The sequence below is a fragment of the Cyanistes caeruleus genome, chromosome Z, assembly GCF_971803275.1.
Source record: "Cyanistes caeruleus chromosome Z, bCyaCae1.hap1.1, whole genome shotgun sequence".
Lineage (NCBI taxonomy): Eukaryota > Metazoa > Chordata > Aves > Passeriformes > Paridae > Cyanistes > Cyanistes caeruleus.
In genome coordinates this window covers 66,118,404-66,140,480 of record NC_141732.1, presented here as the reverse complement: position 1 = coordinate 66,140,480, position 22,077 = coordinate 66,118,404, and the positions used below count along the sequence as shown (strand labels likewise).

Here is a 22,077-nt window from a genome sequence, read left to right as displayed (position 1 = left end):
AACAGTAAAAGGATTGATTATTTATAGTTTGGGCCACACAAATGAGAGATGTCTTTAGATGCAAACTGTTTACATATTTACACACAAAAACTTACAAATGCTTTACCATTTCCTTATAATTAGTCTGTCAACACTGAAGTTGCCTCAACTTTTTCCTTGCAGCAAAATTATGGTGCAAAATGCATTCCGGTGCGAGACCGTGGCTTTCTTGTACAGGTAGGATGTCATGTCCTGTTCATTTATGAAACACTGTGGAGCATGAGCTGACTGTTAATAATTTTTAAGCAGATACTATTCTCATTTTCATTGTTCTCAGACTATTGAATTTGCTGAGCAGCGGATACCAGTATTGAATGAATACTGTGTAGTTTGTGATGAACCTCATGTGTTCCAGAATGGCCCTATGCTAAGGGTAAGTGGTATGCTGGTAAACAATGCATTTTATAGTGCCTTGAATAGCTGTAGACCATAAAAACCTGTTGGAAGACTGTTGAATAATTTCAGATGGGGTTTCATTCTAATACTCTTTTGAGATGCAAAAATATGAAGCATATTAACTAGATTTTGCTGTAAATTTGGACAAAAAAGTCATACGAAGAAGGGAGAGAGAAATTGGGGTTGTATCATATCACAGACCATGTAAAGGGGCATGTATGTCACTGAATACACTGAATATTGTGCTGCAGTCACAGTCAGATAACACAGAGAAGTGCATTACAGTGCTTTCCCAGTCCTCTGGCATCCTTCTGAAAGCTTAGGGCACCTCATCCCTAAGCTTTTATCAAGCCATGAGCACGGTATTTACATACACTGGTGCCCATACCAGCACTCTGCGAAATTCTTCTGACCTTGTTTTGCTCACAGGCTGCTTGAACGAGCTGTCCTCAAATGTGATAAAAGGCAGTAGAAGGAGATGCTCCGTAAAGTGCCTGATCTAGCACTAGTCTAGGGGCACTGCTGTGGCTCAGTGTGCCCGAAGTCTGGCCAGTGAGCTCTTCCTTTCATTCCTGTATGACCAGGAACAGAATTTTGCCAGCTGATCACTGTAGCCTCTCTCATGCTGTTGGTGAATGCGTGCAGTGGAAAAGAGTAAGACTGGACTTGAGGTGCACACTGGTTGGAGTTGCTGCCTCAGTGCAGCTTGGGAAAGAGTCTATTTTGACACGGTGCCAGAGCCAGGTAGCTCTCCCACAGCTCCGTGCTGAGAATGGGACACACCTTGGGAGCGGGCTGACCCAAGGTGCGGCTTAGACCAAATGCTCTACGGCACTGGTCTAGCGTCAGGTACAGGGTGGAGGTGACGACAAGGAGAAGGCCTTTTGTATGAGTTCCAAGGAAGGTTTATTTCCAGGGAGGGTCCAGGGACAAAAGACAACAGATACAAGGGTACAGCAACTTCTATACAGAGGAGGATCAAGGGAAGGGCACAAAACTTGAACCAATAAGGGACATCTCGGGGAGGAGTACAGGGCCGAGTTACGTAATACAGAAACCAATGGGGATGACAAGGGGAGGAGAATGCGTCACATGGACCAATGGGACATGGAGGATTAGGGGAATTCCAAAGAGATGGTTTGGGTAGGGGGTTGGCCTAAGGGAACATTAACAACTGAGGTGAGGGGAGACATGGAACATTCGGGAACAAGGTGCAGGTATTAGGGTAGATTGACAACTAAGATAGGAGGATACAACTTGGACTGAACCATTAACATAGGAGACAAAAAAATAAACCATTAAAAGGAAATACATGGAAATACACCACAACATCTCCCCCTTTTTTGTTTGTAAAACAGAGTTGTGGTTTTGACTGATCCATTCCCATTTTGGGTACACATCTCCCCACCAGGGCTGCTCAGTGGGCACTTCCACTCGATTAACTTCTACAGCGGGAGAGATGGTACCAAGGACAGTTTTCATTATTATCCTCTTCAGGATGGAGAAGGCAAATAAGGGATATAACAAACAAGACCAACAAAAGAGATGAACGCATTACTCATAGTTTATTGGAAACAGGAACGTAAGTGAATCAACTTCAGGGGATCAGGTTCTCCTGTTCCCAGGCGCTGGTGGAGGGATGCCACAGCCACATTTTTGATTCAGCTGATCATAAAAATGGCTTAAGGATGTAAGGCTTGATCCACTTCTGGAAGACTCACTTCAACCCAGAAGGCATGGATATGCAAGTGTACCCACGTCCCCATGTTACCAGCTCGACTTATCTCTGTTTTTGGAGTCTTTATCAACACTGGTGGGCGTTCTCTTTGCTCTAGCTATTCTTGAAATGCCTAACAACAGGCAGATTTAAGTTTTCAAACAGGCAATTCAGGAAATCTATGGTGAACAATGCTTTGCAGAGCTTTATTTGGGGTGTATCTGTGGTGGTACTGCTCTGCTGCTGCCCCAGGACTTGCTTGAGCGATTGATGGGTTTTCTCAGTGATGGCTTGGCCTGTGGGGGAGTAAAGGATGCCGATTTTATAATTTACTCCCTATTTCTGTAGGAACTCCCTGAAGGTCGTGGAGGCATATGTAGGACCGTTGTCTATTTTGATTTTTTTAGAGATCCACAGCACAGAGAAGGCCTACACCAGATGTTTTTGTGCATCTGTGGCCTTCTACCCAGTGTGGGCAGAGGCATAGACTCCTCCAGAGAAAATACCACTGACTCATGGATGTACTTCAGCCTGCCAAACTGTGGAACGTGTATCATATCCGTCTGCCACACCTCACAGCTGTTTTGGCCTCTGGGGTTCACCCCCGAACTTAAGGATGGAACAGTGTGCCTTTGGCAGCTGGGACATGTAGCCACTATGGCCTTGGCCTGGTCCTCCCTCAGATGGAATTGATGTACCAGGCCAGGCACATTTTGGTGGAATTGCTGATGGCTCAACTTTGCCTGCTGAAAGATATTTGGCAATTGGGTCATCTCAACCAGGGTGGCCAGGGCATCTGCTCTTCTCTTTCCTTCTGCAATGAATCCTGGCAAGTCAGTGTGTGACCTCACATGCGTGACATAGAAAGGCTGCTCTCAGTGGGGGATGAGATAAACTAATTTCAAGAACAACCTGAAGAGGTCGGGATTTGAGACCTCCTTTAAAACAGCATTCTCTGCTCTAGACACTATCCCTGCCACATAGGCCAAGTCAGTGACTAAGCTGAATGGTTTGGGAAACCTCTCATAGGTCCTGGTGACTGCAGCCAACTCAGCAATTTGAGGGGACCTCTGAATTTCCTTAACACCCATCTCCCACTGCCGAATTTGAGGATCACTCCAAGTCATTACTGACTTGCGGGATGTTCCGGATGCGTCAGTAAACGCTGTCAGAGCAGTCTTAAGTGGCTTCCGGCTCTGTTTTCCTTATGAAATAAATTTGAATGCTGCATTAAGTAATTTGTGGGCTGAACTATGGATTGAAATTTGTCCAAGTTAACTATCTAGAGCGAATTGGAGTGTCTCATTCTCCCTGAGCAACTGCTCTAGAACCTCTTTTATGAACTTACCTGATGACAAAGTAAGTGGCAGATGAAGTCACACCCTGCTAATTCAGGCATCTTTGTCTTGGCCTTCCTTAGAATTGAGCCATCAGCTCTTGTGGCTTTGTGATGCTTTTGGGCCATTGGTGCCTGAGGAATACCCACTCTGACTAGGAGTGGATCCCTGTGGCCTTTGTCCCATTGGAAGATTAGGCCATGGAAGTATGGCAGTTTCCCTAGAATGATAAAATTGAAGGGGAGGTTCAGCAGGCAGCAGTGGGCTTGCTTTGATGACATTGCCTCCTGTGATTTCTCCAGAGCCAGTTTAGCTTCTTGGGTCAGAACCCTAGGAGAACTCAGCTCCTCTCCCACTTTCAGTAAATTGAAAAGCGGGGCTAGGTCTTCGGTGTTTATATCTAGTCAGGGTCTGACCCAGTTAAGAGACCGACACAGCTGGTGTAGATCTGTTAAAGTCTTTGGGTTGTCATTAACAGCTGATTTTGCGGAATATTGGTCTGTTCGTTATTTCCAGCCTCAGATACCTCCAAGGGGGCACCCACTGAACCTTTTCCTTCTGGTGTTTAAACCTTACTGAAGTCAAAACATTGACAACTAGGTCAAGCATGTGGGTAAGTAGATCATTACTGAGGGTGCACACCAGGACATCATCCACATATTGGAGGACGATGGCCTCCCCCACTCTGGCATGCACTGGGGACAGCAATGAGACTACATCCATTGGTAAATATCAGGGCTGTTCTTTGTGTCTTTAGACAGTACTTGTCAATAATAGCTCCTCACTGGGGCTTCTTGGTTGATGAAGGCAACTGAGAAGGCAAACAGTGGCGCATCGGCAGGGTCAAGGGGAAAAAGCAATCCTTTATGTCTGAACTGCCAAATCCCAATTTTGAGAGAGCATCAAAGGGGAAGGCAGCCCTGGCTGGAGTAATCCCATGTCTACAAAGACTTTATTGATCTGAGATCATGGAGGATCCACGACTTGTCCTTCACCAGGTTCCAGATGGTAGACACTAGAGAATTCCAAGGGCTGGCTGTAGGCACCATGTTACCTTTGGCTAATTGTTCCTCCATGAGCTCATTATGCACTCTTAATTTTTCTTTGTTTAGTGGCTACCGAGCTACCCATACTGCATGATCTGTTGTCCAATTTAGTTTCTGGGGCAGGTACTCCTTAGTGACCCCTACAAAAAATCCCAAGGGGTTTTCATGATCTGAATTGTAACCCCCCCCATTGAGACATGGTATCTCTCCCCGACAGGGGAACCTTGTAATCTGAACCAAATGGCCATGTATTTGCCAATTGTCCATCTGGCCCCTCAATTTTTATGATGCTCTGTGATTGTTTTGCCAATTGGATGCCCCCAATGCCCTAGATGCTACTGGCAACCGGTTGCAATTCCCAATGTGATAGCCATTTACTGGAGGGTAACATGTAACATGACTGTCACATCTTCCCCCATGCCCAGCAGTCCGTTGAGGTGATGGTAATCCTCACCTTGGTGGAGCCCACACCCCATCATTGTCTTTTTTAGGCCCATTAGCTCTGCCCAGTAGACACAAGGTGCTGCATCATCTACAGGACATTTGTCTGGCACAGGTATGGCTTGGGCGATGATGTGGCCCTTTGCGATGAAATAGGGTGGGTGGATGCCGTGAGAGTGAATCCTTCCAGCCCTAGTGTTATCGTAGCTGGAGCAACCTCAGTCTCAGGGGGCATGTACTTAGTGTCCCCAGTAACGATGTACTTACAATCAAGTCTGGCAAGTTCAAATCCCATGGGTCAAATGACACTACCTGCCAATGCCTGGTCTCAAAGTTGACTGGCTTGGTGGTACACAGTGTGAATGGTGCATGTGGCTTCCACAGCCCTCCTGGTCTCAGTGATGACCTGCCTCATTTTTATTATCATGTGAGGCAGGTCCGCAGTCCCCCTTTAGTTTCTGTGAGGCTGTTTCCCCTTTCCCCCCTGTAAGTTCATTTGAAAGTTCCTTTGGGGTTGTCTTCTTGGACAACCCCGAGCTATGTGTCCCTCCTCCCCACAGATCCAGCACTGTAGTGGTCCTGGTGGTCTTATGGTGGGTGCTGCTGTTGGTGTTTTCTCAAAGCCTCTCTGTCGTGACTCCAGGATGGCAGCTCTCTTGGTGCATGCCTTTATCATTAGATCAAGAGTTGGTGGTGGCTGGAACAGCAGGGCCTGGATAATCCTCCAAGTCTCATTGGCACTGGCCCAAGCTACATCCGCCATAATTTGATCTTGCAGTTGCTTACTCTCCACCTGACCTTCCACCGCCACCCAGAGCCTGTCTACAAAATCTAGAAAGGCTTCATTTGGGGATTGTTTAATATCAACATAATTTTGTCTAGGGGCCTTAGTTGGCAATAAAACAAAGGCCTTCTCAGCAGCTCTTTTTATAAGATCTAATACAGGCCATGGGATTTTCTCTGCCTGTTTGTGGGCCTGTTCCCATTCCCCCTCACCACTGAGGTGGTCCATTGAAATATTATTATTATCTGCATCAATCGCGCAGTCCTGGCACTCTAATAGCTCAGGAAGGAGCTTCTGCAATAGCCTTTTCCATGTTCTTTCCCACAACAGATAGATAATCTGATGGGGAAAGGAGGCATGAAAATAAATCATGGTGGTCAGCAGGAACTAGCACATTTGAGGAAAAAGTGGCCTTTAAAAGACCCCTAAAATACTCACTTTTTCTCCCTAACTTTTGCTGTGCTTTACAGAGGTCTTTTTTGTTATGATAATCAAAATGCTGCCAATTGCGGGTGCATTGTATCCGGCTGCATTTTTCAGGTGCAGCAAAACGAATGGCCTCTTATTCCAGGCTCCAGTTCCCCGGCCTGTCACTCCCAGTCCCGATGTCATGGGAACCAGAAGTTGGAAGAGAGACTGAGCTGCATGAAAAGGAGGAGGGATCAGAGGCAGGGCAACAAACAGAAGGGGAAGTACTAACTTTCATGGGAATTGGGGATGGAGCTGGAGGAAAGGGAGGAGTACCCAAGGAAAGTGTGGAGTCAGGGGACAGGAAGGGGTTGGGACAGGAATAGGAAGGAGGAATGGGGAGAAAAGGGTTGTGCGAAGAAGGAGCACAAGGGAGGGGCCAAGCCATGTGGCCACCGCCATCTTGTGCCTCCTGGGAACCATTCTGTGGAGCAGAAAAGGTTCTAGGGCTGACTGGGGAGTTCGGGGTACGGAGAGTTTGAGAGCAAACTGGAGATTCCAAAATATTAACTTGAATTTGAACAGAACAACTTAAAACTAGGGAAGAAGGATTGAGGAGAGGGTCCCTGACTATTTCAGGGCCCTCACTATCAGGGCAAGGGTACCAAGGAGGCTGCAGGAAGCCAGGGAGTAGGTAGCTCTCCTGCACTTCATGGTGGGCTGCTCCACACAGACCTTCTGGTGTAATGACAAGGGTTTAGATTTGAGGAACAGAGAAACTGGGGAGGTTTGTTCAGGCTGTTCTTCCACTTTCCTGTTTTCTGAAACAGCCAACCAAATTACCACAAATAACGAAAAGTATCTGTCAAGAGAGGTGTCTCCCAGTTCTTTAAGTTTGCTCCCCACTGCATTGCGAAAGGGGACAGTGGGCACATCTTCGGGAGACACCCTTGGGAAGTGGAGGAAAAGCCACTGAACAAACTGTTTAACCAACCCTCTTGAAAACTTTTTCTTTCCATCCTCCAGGATACCCACAATTTGGAAATGGATCCCCCTCTGCTGTGCTGATAATCTTGCACCCATCCTAACACTGGGCAGGTACCAAAACGTGAATCAGCAGAGCAGAATCAGCCCTCCCCCACAGCAAAAGGAAAACTTAAAAATCTTAAAATACAGGTCCATGGACCAGTCCAGGGGACAGGTGCTCCCCACAGCCAACCCTTTCCCTCTAACCAGTAACTACCCTCAGCCCAGCCTGGGAGATACTTACCTCTGCCAGGTCCGGCGGATGGGTTCTGCAGGAAAGGTCCTCCACAAAGGCGAGATCCTCCAGATGCAGGAGGATTTCCTCTTCCCTTCTGGAAGTGCAACCACACAGAAACTGGTCTTCTGCAACCAGAGGCAGCTGATGGCCAGAACTTCTGAGCTTTTTGCAGCCTCAGTCCATCCACAAGGTCCTCATGTGAGGGGGTTCCACGCTGGGAGGGCTCCACTGCTGATGTAGTGCCGGAGTCCCAAGGTAGCCCTCTACCACCACGGCACCACACTGAAAGTGGGATGCACTCCAGGAGCAGGATGACCTGGAGTGCAGCTTAGAGCTATTGCTCTGTGGTACATTATAGCAGTCAGTGCTGAGTGTGGAGGCAAGGATTGAGGAGAAGACCTCTTGTATGGACTCCAGGAACAGGTTTTTTGTCTGAAGAGGTCAGGGACCAAGACCAGAAAACAAGCCTGTGCAAGGGATTTTATATGGGTGAGGTCCAGAGGATGGTTACAATCACTTGGCAAATCAGGGAGAACTAGGGGAGGTACAGAAGGTGGGATTTACAAGGTTCCAACAAATGGGGAAACACAGGGAGGGGACACAAACTGACCAGCAGGTAAACAATCCACTGGGGTGTTGTGGGTTAGGGGAATTCCAAAGGGGAGGTCCAAGGCAGGGGTTGGCACAACGGAGGATTGACAGGGAACTCACTGGAACAGGGGCAGGGATCAGGGTGGATTGACACTGAAGGGGGAAGGCACAACACAGGATTGACATGCCAGGGGGCGGGACAGAGAGCATTCTGGGTGAGGAGGCAGGGCTGTGACAGGGATTATTGCCAGGTGACTGGGGAGGTACAGCTTGGGGCAAACCAACTGCACTGAGGGGTGACAGGACATACCAACTGAAGGGAACATAATATTTACAGCATGAAGAACACATATGCACTGCAACATATATTAACAGAATACAATTCTTAGCTTTAGGACTGGTCTTGCAGTTTAGAATCCTCTTGTTACACCTGCCCTTCATCCAGTAATGAAACATGAGTAACCTTAAAAGATGAAAGCCATGGAAGCTAACTCCAGCGAGTTAGTTTTAGATTTTCAGTGGATTGTCTACCAGACAATTTCTCCGCAGTGTGCCCAGCAGCTATGCATATGCTGAAGCAGATCTTGTCCATGATAGTTCCATGGAACTAAATTTGGGAGCATTATTATTCTACTTTGTAGCAGCAGTCGCCTCAGTGTCATTCCCCATGACACTGACTGGCACCAGGGTCAGGCATTCACCTGCATGAGGGGTGTGCAGATGGCCTTCTGATAGGATTTGAAAAAGCATATATATTTATTCCCAGTTAACACTCTTTTAAGTCCTGGTTAAACACCTGTCGTTTTGGATGTCTAATCAATGTTATTTTTGCCTCTTCAAGCTCATATCTATCTTTTAAAAGCAAGGTTTTCTGTCACATTAATCAGTAGCCAAAACTGATTAGAAGCCTGTAAAAAAGGCATCAGTTCCTTACTGTTTGTTTTTGAATGTACTGCTATGTATATTGCATGTGCCAGCAAAAGACGACAAAATCAGTAACGCTTGAGGAGTGATTAAGGTTTGAAAAACATAATTATTTAAGTTATTGGAGTTTATCTATTATCTATAGGTCAAAGCAAACAGTAGGAGTTATTCTATTAAAAAAAAATGGTAACTTATCTGCTCCAAATGAAAAAAAATCTTTATTTCTTCTTTCCCACCATAAAGATTAAAATCTCTCAGAATTAGTATTTTGTATTTTCAATTTAAAGAAGGGTCATTTTACATCTATCTGTTTAAGAGTTTGTCAGCATTTCACAGCATAAGAAGCTGCAACCATGTTTGCCCCTGAACATATATATATTCATCGGTGACTTTGAAGTAGCATAACCTGACAAGCTTGGCAAAAAATGAAGGAGTGTCATTATATAACCTAGGAAAAATTAGATTCCAGGAGGAAATCCAGCATGCTCTGTGTATGCTTGAATGACTCAATGAGCAATATAGTGCCATTAATGAGTTTGCAGTTCTGTAGAAGGTGCGAAAGGATCTCAGTTTGAATTGAGCATTAGCTTGCTCTAGAATGTGTTAAGGAAATTTATGCTTCATTCTACTGAGAGTTCTGGCCAGGGGCAGCTTATAGTAGTCAATTTGTCAGGTTTATTTGCATGCTTCAGCTGCACATATGCATACACATACATGCATACATATATATGTGTGTGTATGTATATAAAGTGTATGAAGAGAAAGAGTGTTTTCCCTTTAGTACCGCTGCAGGACTAGACTTCAGAAATTGAGCATTTTTGTTAGAAAGATGCAGCAAGCTTTCATTTAAGGCAAAGCTACCTGCATTGTAGCCTTATAGAGGATCCCTGGCCTTTGTAAAGAGTTTTCTCTTTAGATACCACAGTAAGCTTACCAAGTTTCGTAATGGTTGGTACCTTGCCATGGTGTGCTTAGCAAGAGTGTCCAGATCTTGTTTTATACAGATGCTTGCATCCCAATCCCCTAGGCATTACATTCATAGGCTCTCTCTGTAGCAGGTTGTGTCACAAGAGGTGCCACAGACTAAATAGCTCGAGGTCATTCACCAGTTTCTCCCTTTAAAGTTTAGTTCCTCCACACAGTTGCACACGGGTTCACGGCTGGGTGTGGCTACTCTTAATGGTGAGTTTCCATTCTACTTTTTGGACCTTTTTTCAACAGCAAAGAAGACCTATGAATTTATAAAAGCATAATAAAGTTATTGCTTGAAAAGTCACTTTAATATGTTTATTGGTTTGATTTTCTGATCTTTTATGGAGTTTTATGCAGTTATAAAGAAGCTGCAGGTAAATCTGATTCTCTAATCCTCCCATATGTCAGCCTGGTGCCTTTCCTGAACTATAGTGTAGCTTATTAATTGTCTTAAATGCAGTTAAAAAATTCAGCAATTGCCATCACAAAACAGTTACAGTCTTTTAATACTGTGAAGTGCTACACCTACTTACAAACTCTTATGCTGTACATAGTTTTTCATGCTGGTTCTTACTGACTTGAAAAATTCAGATGTCTCATTCCTCACAACAGCTGAAGAAACCAAGTGAAACTGAGAGGTAAAGCTTTTTCTTTCTGAAGGCTATCATTATATCTGAGCTATAAAGTATCTTTAAATCAATCTCAGCAAGCTTTCTTCTCAGTATTATGTTTCATTTTCCTAAATAATTTTTTTTCTGGGGGAGTAGTCTGGCTTTAATATCTATTTCAATTTAAGTTATTTTTTTAAAAATCCTGACATCTTTTTTCCCATAAAATAACAACCACTTGATGGCAACAAGATGTCTCATTTTGTATGGCTTAATTTAGGCAGTAGATCCACATGGTAGACATATCACTGTATTGAAGATTCTGTTGCAGAACAGCTGCATGACATGATTACGTGTTTGGATTGATGATTATACAGTGGACGTCTGCCTTGCTCCAGAGCCCTCAATAATTGTCTGATCATGCAAGTGTTCCTTGCTGGTTCAGGGGTCCCATTGCACATTGAAATCTTTGGGTGTTCTTAGACGTTCTTGGTCCTTTAGTGAGGATAATGGGCTGCTTTATTGGCTTACTGAAGATGGATAAGTAAAAAATTCTGATATTTCTCTTAGGAATTTCTTTATAGAGCAAAGTGAGTGTCCTTGAGACTAAGTTTTCTTTTGAGCTTCAAAATTCCCTGAAATACAGAAGGTAGATACTCAGTTACTCTGTGTACTTCACAAATTTGTGTGTGTAGAAAACAAAACAGATTAGGTAGATGGGATGACCTTAGAACATGTCCAAACCTAATGCCCTCACAAGGATCTGCACCTGTGAAAGGGAAGAACAAAGGTTCTCTTGAATAGAAGAAGGAGTCTTGGAAAAGTACTGTAGCACCTCATGAAGTTGTAACATTTTTCTTTATAAAGAACCATGGTCCATGGCTTCATTCCATCTGCTTTAAAAAAACCCGCAGTAGTAAAGTAGGCAATGTTTTCCTGTAAGTATTCACACCTTTCCCAGATAAGATGGAGATGAATGAAATTTCTCATCATAGCATGTTTCTTTTGCATTTCTTTTAAAAGCACAGTGAGATCTAAGGATTGCTTGCAGTGCACCAGAAGTTATAAAAACAAAATTGAATGCTTAGAGATATACACACTTATAAAGAGTACCACCAAAATCAGAAAATTACTTGAAATCACTGTGTGGAATGATTTGCAGTTGTTCTGCAAAGCAGACGAAAAATGCAGTGAGTAAATGGATCCTAAGAATAAAAAACATTATTTAAGCTCTTACATAACATGGATCAGTACTGTTTCATGCAGTCATTTCTAATGATGATCGGAATCCTGCATATTTGACTTATCACAGAAAGATTAAGAAACAGCCTCAAAATCACTAGCAAGTGTTGGGACTGCAACCTGTACATCCAAACAGCTCCCTTAACTCATATAAATAGTCATTGTGCATCTTTCTGCAAGGCAACTTGTGCTACACAGCTCTCAGGAGGTCTGCCATCTTTTGAAGTAGCTCCTTACTCTATTTTGAAAAAGGAGGAAGTGAAGAGGTCAAACACAGGTTTTATGGAGGAGACACAGGAGGCAGACATGGTAAATCTATTGACAAAAGTAAGGGTCTGGTCATTTGAATTATTAGCCTTACGTTGCTGTCTTTGAATTTGTTTTCAACAGAGAAGTTGTTTAAATGAGTAAGAAAGGACTATTATCTGTTTGTAATTAATGGTTAGATTTGGATTGTTTCAGTAATGTATTGTGAAATGCTTTTTCTTCCCCCTAACATTTCCAGCTAGTTGGTATTTCATTCACATCTGTGTTACTGAAATGGTTGCATAGATTATCCTGATTCCTGTCAAATATTGGATTGTCCGTCAAAAATATTGGATTAAATATTAGAAATTAAGTTAGGAAAGTTGAATGACTTCCATGAAACCCATTCTGAAGTACTGATGTATTCCTGCATGGGGCATGTGTCTCTAGTGAAAAACTCCTGAAACTGGAATTTATTTCATCCACTGCCTTTCACTGGCTTTTGAAGATTTCCAAGGATGGAGACTGCACGGCCTCTCTGAGTAACCTATTACAGTGTTTAATAAAGCTTAGGAAAACCTTATTTTAGCTTTGTCTAAAATTTTGGATAAAGTTTAGACAAAGTTAGTCCTGTATGAAAGAATAAAAGTACTGAATGACCTTTAAAGGTCCTTTTCAACCATCTGCTTTGGTTCATCTAGCTAAAAAATGTATTTTTTAAAGCAGATCTAAGAATGTAATAAAGAAACCTAAGTGTTATTTGGTTCAATGTTAAAAGGCTATTAACTTTTTTTAATGCTGTATGAAAGTCTTCCTTTTATTATTACTAGAATATTCTAGGGAAGGACTAAGTTGCATTTTAATAATGCAACAGTTTTGCTGCTGTAACAGTAGAGAAATAAGTTGTTTTAGGAATTCAGCATGTACTTTTATTACAAACATTTATAGTAATGAGATCACAAATCATTAACAAAAGTGGTTATTATATTTAAGGGTCTGGTTGAAAGAAGTGTAATAAAAATGTGATATCATATATGAAGACTAGAGTAAAGAAAATGTCGTTCCTCTCTTAAAGAAGGGCATGAAGGAGAGGATCCAGAGAACTCCATCCTGGTCACCCCTACCTTGATCTGTAGGCAGGTGGTGAAGCAGCTAAAGCTCAAACCATCTCCAGACACATTAAGGACAAGAAACTCCTCATGAAGAGTCAGCATGGTTTTGCCAGTGGGAATTCATAGTTAACTGACTTCCTTGAGGGAGCGGCTGGTCTGGTAGATGAGGGGAGAGCAGTGGATATCATCTGCCTGGACGTGCCTAAGGCTTTTGGCAGTGTCAGCCATAAGATCCTTTTAGACAAGCTGTTGATACATGGGCTGATTGAGGACATGGGGAGGTAGTCTGAAAACTGGCTGGATGTCTGGGCCTAGAGTGTGATGTTCAGTTGAGTAAAGTCTACTAGTGGTGTATCCCAGGGTTCAGTAGTGGGTCCAGTCCTGTTTAGTACCTTCATTAATCACCTAGCTGATGGTGCATCCTCAGAGAGTTTGCAGATGATGAAAAAATGGGAGAAGTGTGTGGTTCTCTAGAGTGATGGGTGCCACACAGGGGAACCTTGACAGGCTGGAGCAGTGGGCTGCCAGGAGCAGCGAGCAGTTCAGCAGGGAGAGGTGCAAAATCCTGCAGCTGGGGAGGAACAAACCCAGGCATCAGTGTGTGCTGGGGGCTACCCAGCTGGAAAGCAGCTTGGCCTGGGCAGAAAAGGACGGCAGCTGGGACACGAGAAAGCCATGTGCACTTGGGGTATGGAAGGCTAATGGCATTGGGGCCTCCATTAAACAGTAGAATTGTCTCTGTGGGTGGAGAGATGTGATCCTGCTCCTGCACAAATCCCTGGTTTGGCCACACTGTGCCTGTTCTCTGCTTCTCAGCACAAGAAATGGATGGTGCTACTGGAGAAAGTCTAGTGAAGGGTCACTAAGATGATTAAAGGGGCACATCACACAGGAGGAAAGGCTGAGAGCCTGGAAAAAAAAAAGGCACAGGTGGGATTTATAAATACTTGAAGGAAGGGTGCAAAAAGAATGGAGCCAGGCCCTTTATGGTGGTGTTCAGTGAATGAAAAGAGGCAGAGAATACAACCTGAAACACAGGAGGTTTCAGTGGAACAACAGGAAGTACTTTTTACCTTTTTGACCTTTTCTGAAGGTGGCTGAGCATGGGAATAAGTTGCTCAGAGAAGTTGTGTTCATATTCGTGGAGGAAGTCAAAAGGAGTCTGCTCAGGGCAGCTGGCTCCAGCTGACTGTGCTTGAGCAGGGATGTTGGACCAGATGACCTGTGGAGATCCTTGCCAACCTCAATCTTTCTGTAATTCTTTGATCATATTCGGCTTTTTACATAGTATAATTTGTAAAGCTAATGTCTATCTTGCTGTTCTGTGCCTTTCCAAATTCCTCATTTGCAAATGCTAAAACCATTGACAGAACAGCTTGACTGAATGGGTTTTAAAGACCTGTGAGACAATTCTACAGGACAAAATAATCTCAGAATATATTCAATAAGGTAATTAAAAGACCATCTGTGTATCAGTATTTTTTTTTTAGTGAAGAAGTCTCTATAGAGTGCCATCTTGTGTTGAAACCTCAGACTGAGGCCCTCTTAGAACAAAGAAGGAATAAGTAAAAAAATCAACAAAATGAAATATTACAGCTAGTTTCTTTGAAATTTGTACTCTGGTGCACACATTTCTACTGTTTATTGTTTTTCCCATAAAATATAAACAGTAAAATCCCATAAATTAATATTTGAAATACCTGCTGTTATTATTTAGCTGTAAAAATAAGCACAGTCTTGTCATTATGATACTTTTTTTCCATTAGTAAGCTTGCATTTTTTAAAATGTTTTTTATCCCAAAGAGGTCTCAGTTATGTTTTATTTACTATGGGTGAAATTTATTTACTATGGGTGAATCAAGTGGATTCTTGTTGACTTGAAGAGGTCTTGGATTTATTTCTCTGTGCTTTGAATACAAGAGTCTTAGACACCCATGAAAACACAGAAGCACTGAGTATACTGCTTAGCCCTGGGGTATTTATTGAGCAGAATAAACATCATTGAACTGTGGAGAAAAGTGTAGGTGTACAAATATGTTTAGTCAGATTGTAATTAAGCCAAGATGTTTATGGATTTTCAAGATTTCTGTGGAATAACACTGTGGTCTTTCTAATCCTTATGCCACAATATAGGCTGGTTTTATCTCTTCTTATGAGAAAAACCTTTCCAGCTACAACCTGGGTTTTAACAGGATAGATTTCAAATAATTTATATTTTACTGACAGAGCAAAATGACTGCAGTATAGCTTTTCCTGTTGCCAACAAGTTACCAAGTGCACCTTGCTGATCTGTAGTATTCTATAAAGCTTGTTTGTTCACCATTTTTTTATGTATCTGTGAAGTTAAAAATATTTATTTTTTGAAAGTGTTTATGATGCAGAAAAAATCCCCCAAAAAACCTAGAAAATAAAATTTGAATTGGGCAAAACAAAGCCAAACAGAACAAGTGACATTTCTTACATAACCACAGTCCACTCTCATCTTTCTTCAGGTTGTATCTGATCACCACTGTGGTATCTCCTGTGTCATTGTGCAGCATGTTCCATGTAACACATGAATATCGAGAGACTATTCAGAGAGTTTACCTTACAGTAAAACTAAGAGTTGGTGCGGTGGAAAGTAGGAAACAGAACCGAGATTTGAAGTTACATTTTGTCTCCTTGTCTGTTGCTTTCATTAAGAAAAGTGGGATGGTCACTAATGGTTTCCCCTTCACCATTTTTTACATTTGCTGTACGTCAGGCAAGGAGCCTTCCCTGAAGCATCTCCTGTTAGATCAGTAGTGTGTCAGTCACCTCACAGCCTCATTAGTGTCTGTGAGATATCTCTCAGAGTACGGGGAAGCGTGGCTCGTTGCTCTGAGCACAGCTGCAGCCCACATCAGAAGGTTGCTAGATGGCTATGGACTACGAAAGTTTCAACTTTTTCAAATTGAAAGAATGTTTAGAAAGTATTTTAGGTGGTGTATTAGTCCAGGAACCAGGATATGTCATAGTGCGTAGGTGGTTTGTGTGTCTGCCAGTCTCAGTCACTGCAGAAAGCAATGACATTTGCATTGTAACACACGGGAACTCTGTGCTTTTTTCACCACAGCAGCAGTTGGGTGGGAGCTACTGATCATTCAAAGAATGGGGGTGGCTAAAGGAAAAGTCTGAAAATTTCAAACGTTCAGAAGATGCTCTCTGGTTCTGTCATTGCCTTCTGCCTGCAAGCATTTGGAATCTCAAGTTAACTGCCCATGTCTTATGCTTTTCTGGTTTTTCCCTACTGGAATAATGATCCTCCTAATAGTGTTTCAGCACCGGTGATCTTCACTTAACTAATAGTTCTGTGAAGACCAATAGTTTTATGTTAATTTTCTATTTTCAAGAGAAACAATAAAGTCTGTGTGAGACCCTGGTAGTTAGCTGCTGTTGTTGAGGGGAATTTCATTTGCCTTCTTCGGGAAATGAGCAACGAAGTTCCCCAGCCAGTCAGTTCATATCCTCAAGGTGGTGGTTGTCATCTGTGGAACTGTGTGCACCTAGGATGAAATTAATATTCCAAAATAAATGTTTAAGTATCTAAACCCTATCCTGTTGTGCTTTTTCCCCTTGAAAACAGTGGAAGATAGTAATCCAAGAAATAGTGATTAATCTGTACATTTGTGGCTGTAAATTCCACATCAGTAAGAGCATATCTATATTTCAGGTACAGACACAAAAATTCTTAGAAAGTTTAGCTTGTTTAATTTTATATATAAATGAACCAAAGTAAGAGTATCCAAAGATGACATTGGAACAAGACAGCTTTTATAAATGTGTCAGTGACGCTCTTATTTGTTTAGTGTGGCTAGGGACGTTCCTCATATTTATGATCTGAAGTCAGAACAATACTGTTCCTGTCCCAAGGGCTCACATCCTATGACAAAAGAAGAGCGGACATCATAAAGGGAAACACACTATCAATATGCAAACATTAGCAGCAGAGTAGGAACAGCCTTGAATTCCAGTTTTCCCATAATGCCTGTGGTTTGCTTTAAACTTTGCCTTCTATAACTGATTTGTTAACTTAGTTTTCATATTTTCATTGGTTCTAGCATACACAATTTCAGGAAAAACATAAGTAAGGAAATGTAACACTGAATAGGTAAGTCACAGAGTGTGACAAACAAGAGCCCCTCAAACATTTGCTTCCTAATTGCAGGCTAGTATTTTCATTTTGTAGGGATTTAAATAATATAAAAGGTTGAGCTTAACTAGTGACTATAGTAGAGGACACTGAAATGGCCATAGCAACATCTCTTGGAATACAATTGGTAACACCTGTGGGAAATTTAAGTTAAAAACGTCTTGTTTTGTTAAACTGAGATAAGTTCCAGAAACAGAATTCAAAAGTAGTTTTAAAATGACTGTTGTGTGGGCTAAAAGGCGTCCATGCTAGATATATGAAGGCAGACAGAAATGTCCCTTTAGCTGAAGGGCTGGGATTTTTTTCCCCATTGTGTTGTATTGACAAAATATGTGGTGGACAGAAAGGTTCATCAAATACACAAAATGAGAAGAATTTTATAGACCCTAACAGAAGTATCTGTTCCACTTTAGTGATGAAATTCTGGTGACTTGCTTGTCCTTGTATCTTGAGCTCTCCAGTGTCAGCCTGAGGCAAAAAACAACAAAAAACAAAAGCCACAAAAAACAAAACAAAAAAACCAAACAAAAAAAGTTAAACAAACCAAAACAAAACAACTTTTGAAAGTAAAGGATAAGTGCAATGGCTGTTCCTAGGTTCCCTCTCCAGATGCTCAGACACTTTGGGGATCATAACAGAAAGGCAGGAAAAAGAGAAATGGTGGCAAATTGTATGTTCCTTTTACCATTGTTAAGTCTCAGGATAACGTACTTTGCTGAGACTGTAAATAAAATATCAAAAACAAGTATTTTCTTACAATTTGCTTCATGACAAGCATGGCCAAACTTAGATTGCTCTGCTATTCCAGAGTCATTCCTTGCTCTGAAATAAAGGAAGTCTTTAAATACTATTGATTATGATAGTTACCCCAACTCAACAAATGATTCAATGATCTTCTAGATGTGGAAAACCCAAGAATAATGATAATAATAGATACTTCTTGTCCAGCTTGCCATGGCACAATGAATCTGATCATGTTTGGCTTCATCTGCTGCCTAATGCAATGTAACATGGCAGATAAACTAAATCAAATGGGTGACACTATCGGACTTGAAAGATGATAGCTCTTGTAAAGCAAATGAAGTGAGACTGTATCAGTCCAGAAGATTTCAGATGTTTATTGAGGTCTTGAATCTTTGAAACCCAACAAATTAATGTTTCAAGGGCTGCAAGGCAAGTGGCTGCAAGTACAGCAGCATGCTTATTACTGGCAAAGCTGTTGCCTGAAACAGAATTCATCTAAATTTTAGGTTTTATTTGTTTGTTTAATTATTTCTTTCATTTCTGCAAGTGCTTTGTAGATGCAGTGGCTTGAACTTCAAAGGATACTGCTACAAATGCTTTTGTAGAGTTGGGATCTCACAACTTTTAGTTACGAAGATAAGTTTAAATTTCAATGAGCTAGGGTTTAATACTGTGCATTCAAATAAATAGTATCCAAGAAGTATTTTTGATTGTTTTCAACATTGTCATAAAAGGTTGTGTTTATTGGGTAGTTTTAAGGAATGTTTTCATTTGTGTTTCTTTCAACTATTTGTTCATTTTGAATATTTGTAACAATTCATTGTGTGATATTACTTGAACCTTTAAAAAGTTGTTCTGCTAATTATCTTTCAGTAAATAAGATGGAGTTGCTGTAAGGGTTGTAAACACTTCAGAAGACACCATGAAGATTTACTTATTTTCGTTACTTAAAGCTGCGTTTCTTTTTACTTCTGCTTTGTTTGCTTTATGAAAGCAAAATGTTCAGTCCGCACTCAATATGCAGTTTAGATAATGTTTTTTTATTTATGATGACATTGTGAATTATTTTTTAATAGGCAGAAGCTGGTTCAAAAACAAGGGGTTTTTATTTTTTTTGTTTAATACTTGAAAAAAGACTTGAAGTACCTTTATTTCTTAAAATAAGTAGGCTTCAAAATGCAGTGTTTATGCTGTCAAAATGTAATGGATTTTCTTACAGTCTACCAATAATTTGTTAGATTGTCAAAAATTAAAAATAGCCTCTTCAAGAAATTTGTCTTCCAGATCAGATTTTTATGTGTGTTCTGAACAGCAGTGTAAGAAACTATGAAGAATAAACCTCCTTCCATTAGCTTCAGGATTTGTTCTCCATTATGTTTAATTATGTAGGAAGTTTTCAGATAGATAGTCTTAAGAACATTTGAGTAGTATGCCTGAAATTTTGGTTTTGTAACTGTGCTGGGATTTCTTTTAAATTTAGCCTCTCTGAGTAGTTGCGAGTTTCAGAGGTCTTTGCTCATGCTCTTCAGGTTATTAAAATGTTTCTCTAATGTATCTTCCTCAATAATTGATATGTATTAATTATTTAAAACTGTTGTTGCAGTTAAAATATGAAGAATTAGCATTAATTGTGTTTGGGTTTTGTTATAGATAGGACATGCTAAAAGCTAGAACTCAAATTAGAACAAAAATAAAATTAACTTTCTTTCTTTTTATAGCCCACTGTTTGTGAACGGGAACTCTGTGTATTTGCTTTCCAAACATTAGGAGTGATGAATGAAGCTGCTGATGAAATTGCAACTGGGGCGCAGGTAAGATTATCTACCTTTTCTGTAGTTTACTCAGTCCTCTCAGTCTCTTCCAGTATGTGTTTTGACTTGTCTGCACCATAGGAGTACTGCTTGGTAAATATTTATTTGTCCACTGTTATAGCTGTAAATGTAGTGGCTTACGTGTGGTGTATTCAAAGAGTACTAATGAGGGGTTTCCATTGTTTTGCTTCCATGTAATTAGAGTAACTGTGTTTTTGTGCCCAGTTGTATTCAATTAGGTCACCTGGGTTGTTAATAAAGGCAGCCATTGTAATTTGGAGATAATTCACATTTATTTTCACCTAATGAGCCATTGCTAGTCTCATGCAATTAATAAGTTACTTCCTCTTCATGGTCTTGGGATGCAGGGATCCACTGAGCATCTGTTGTTTTGATCATTACATAGCAGTGGGAAAGTCATTACTGATATTGCTACATAGGGTTCTTTCTTCTTCTCAAGGAGCAGGAATTTAATATAAGCCTGCTTCCTGACTCTAAATTCAGTTACTGATGTAGTTATAACCCTATCATTGTTTTCTTAAAGTATTTTGAATTTGAATTTTCAAGTCACTAACCTCATGTTTCATTAAAAACTAAAGTTAGTAGATCTTATGTTTAATGTCCCTTCAAGATCTTATGGTAAAAGTCTGCACATCTTAAGAAAAGTGCCCTTGTGTCTAATTTTCCGGTTACTGTGCTTCTACGTAGTAAGCAGCATGGGTTTTTTGGAAGACCAAACCTTCAGTTTATTTAACTTTAACTAGTACTAGTCACTGGAACCTGAATACAACCATGATCGTATCCTCAAAGGAAGAAAGTTGGAACAGTGTTGACCAGCTTCCTCACTTGAGAATATGACTGAGGAATCAGAGCACCAGCTCTTCATCTGATGTCTGAAGACCATTGGATAGCTATATTTGTAGCATCTAGGTACCAAATATTGGGATAACAGTCTAGGCTTGTAAGAAATGGAAGGAGCTGTGCAGATGAAGCCCCACTTTTTCCTCAGTCTGAAGTCCTGTGAGAATTTTTTTTTTTTTTTAATTCAGGCGCATGTTATGGTACATGTACATTTAGAATTGTAGCATCACAGAATAGCTGGAGTTGGAAGTGACCTGTGAAGGTCATGTAGTCCTATGCCCTGCCATGAGCCAGGAAAACTTACACTTGATAAGGTTGCTCAGAGCCCTGTCTGATTTGACCTTGAATGTTTCCAAGGATGGGGAATCTACCATGTGTCAGTGTTTCATCACCCTCACTATAAAAATCTTTTTTATAACTGGTCTTTATCTCCCTCCTTGAGTATAAAACCTTTACCCCTGGTCCTATCACAAGAGGTTCTGCTAAAAAGATTTTCCCCATCTTATCATCCCTCTTTAAGTACTGAAAGGCTGCAATAAGGCGTCCCAAAAACCTTCTCTTTTACAGGCTGAACAACCTTAGCTGTCACAGCCTGTCTGCATCAGGAGGGCATTCCAGCCTTCTGATCATTTTTGTGGCCCTCCTCTGGACTTGCTTCAACAGGTGTAGGTCTTGTGTTGGAGACCCCAGAGTTGGACACAATGCTCAGGTGGACTCTCATGAGGACAGAGAGGAAGAATCCCCTCCCTCCCCTGCTGCCCACGGGGCTCTGGATGCAGCCCAGGACACGTTTGGCTCTCTGGGCTGTGAGTGCCATGGCCAGGGCATGTCCAGCCTCTCACCCACAGCACCCCCAGGTCCTTCTGGGCAGGGCTGCTCTGGGTCTGTTCATGCCCAGCCTGTGCTGACACCAGGGGCAACCCAGGCGCAGCACCTTGACGTTGGCTTTGCTTAACTTCATGAGATTCCCATGGGCTCACTTCTTCCACTGGTTCCTCTGGATGGTTTCCCATCCTTCAGGCACATCAGCTGCACCACTCAGCTTGTGTAATGTACAAATTTGATGAGAGAGCACTTGAACTTGAGCACAGTAACTCACACTGACCTGTGTCATTAAATAGCACTGGTCCCAGTATTGCTCCCTGAGGGACACCGCTCATCACCAGTCACCATCAGGACACTGAGACATTGACCTCTATGCATCTGGATACAATCATCCAACCAATTCCTTATTGACAGAACTGTCTGTCCATCTAATTGTTCTCTCCAATTTAGGGAGAAGGATATTGGGGGGGACTATTTAAAAGGCTGTACAGAATATGAATGACATCTGTAGCCCTTCTCTTGTCCACTGATGTGGTCA

The 22,077-nt window shown here is 41.7% G+C and overlaps 1 protein-coding gene and 2 long non-coding RNA genes across 5 annotated transcripts in view; 2 read left to right on the top strand and 1 right to left on the bottom strand.

The window, feature by feature from the left end:
* PARP8 (poly(ADP-ribose) polymerase family member 8) overlaps nucleotides 1-22,077 on the top strand; it is a 125,571-nt gene that overhangs the window by 83,830 nt on the left and 19,664 nt on the right. For all 3 annotated transcript variants that reach the window (XM_086869950.1, XM_086869949.1, XM_086869948.1), the window contains 3 exons: nucleotides 163-216; nucleotides 317-412; nucleotides 19,761-19,853. In XM_086869950.1, the coding sequence (XP_086726076.1) occupies nucleotides 163-216; nucleotides 317-412; nucleotides 19,761-19,853 (243 nt within the window). The remainder of the gene's footprint in view (nucleotides 1-162; nucleotides 217-316; nucleotides 413-19,760; nucleotides 19,854-22,077) is intronic.
* LOC147648532 (uncharacterized) lies at nucleotides 1,982-3,709 on the bottom strand. Its single transcript, XR_015281201.1, has 2 exons — nucleotides 3,501-3,709; nucleotides 1,982-2,448 (listed from the first exon to the last, which is right to left on the bottom strand). It is a non-coding gene; the product is annotated as an uncharacterized LOC147648532 (long non-coding RNA).
* LOC147648531 (uncharacterized) lies at nucleotides 4,006-10,223 on the top strand. Its single transcript, XR_015281204.1, has 2 exons — nucleotides 4,006-5,091; nucleotides 6,332-10,223. It is a non-coding gene; the product is annotated as an uncharacterized LOC147648531 (long non-coding RNA).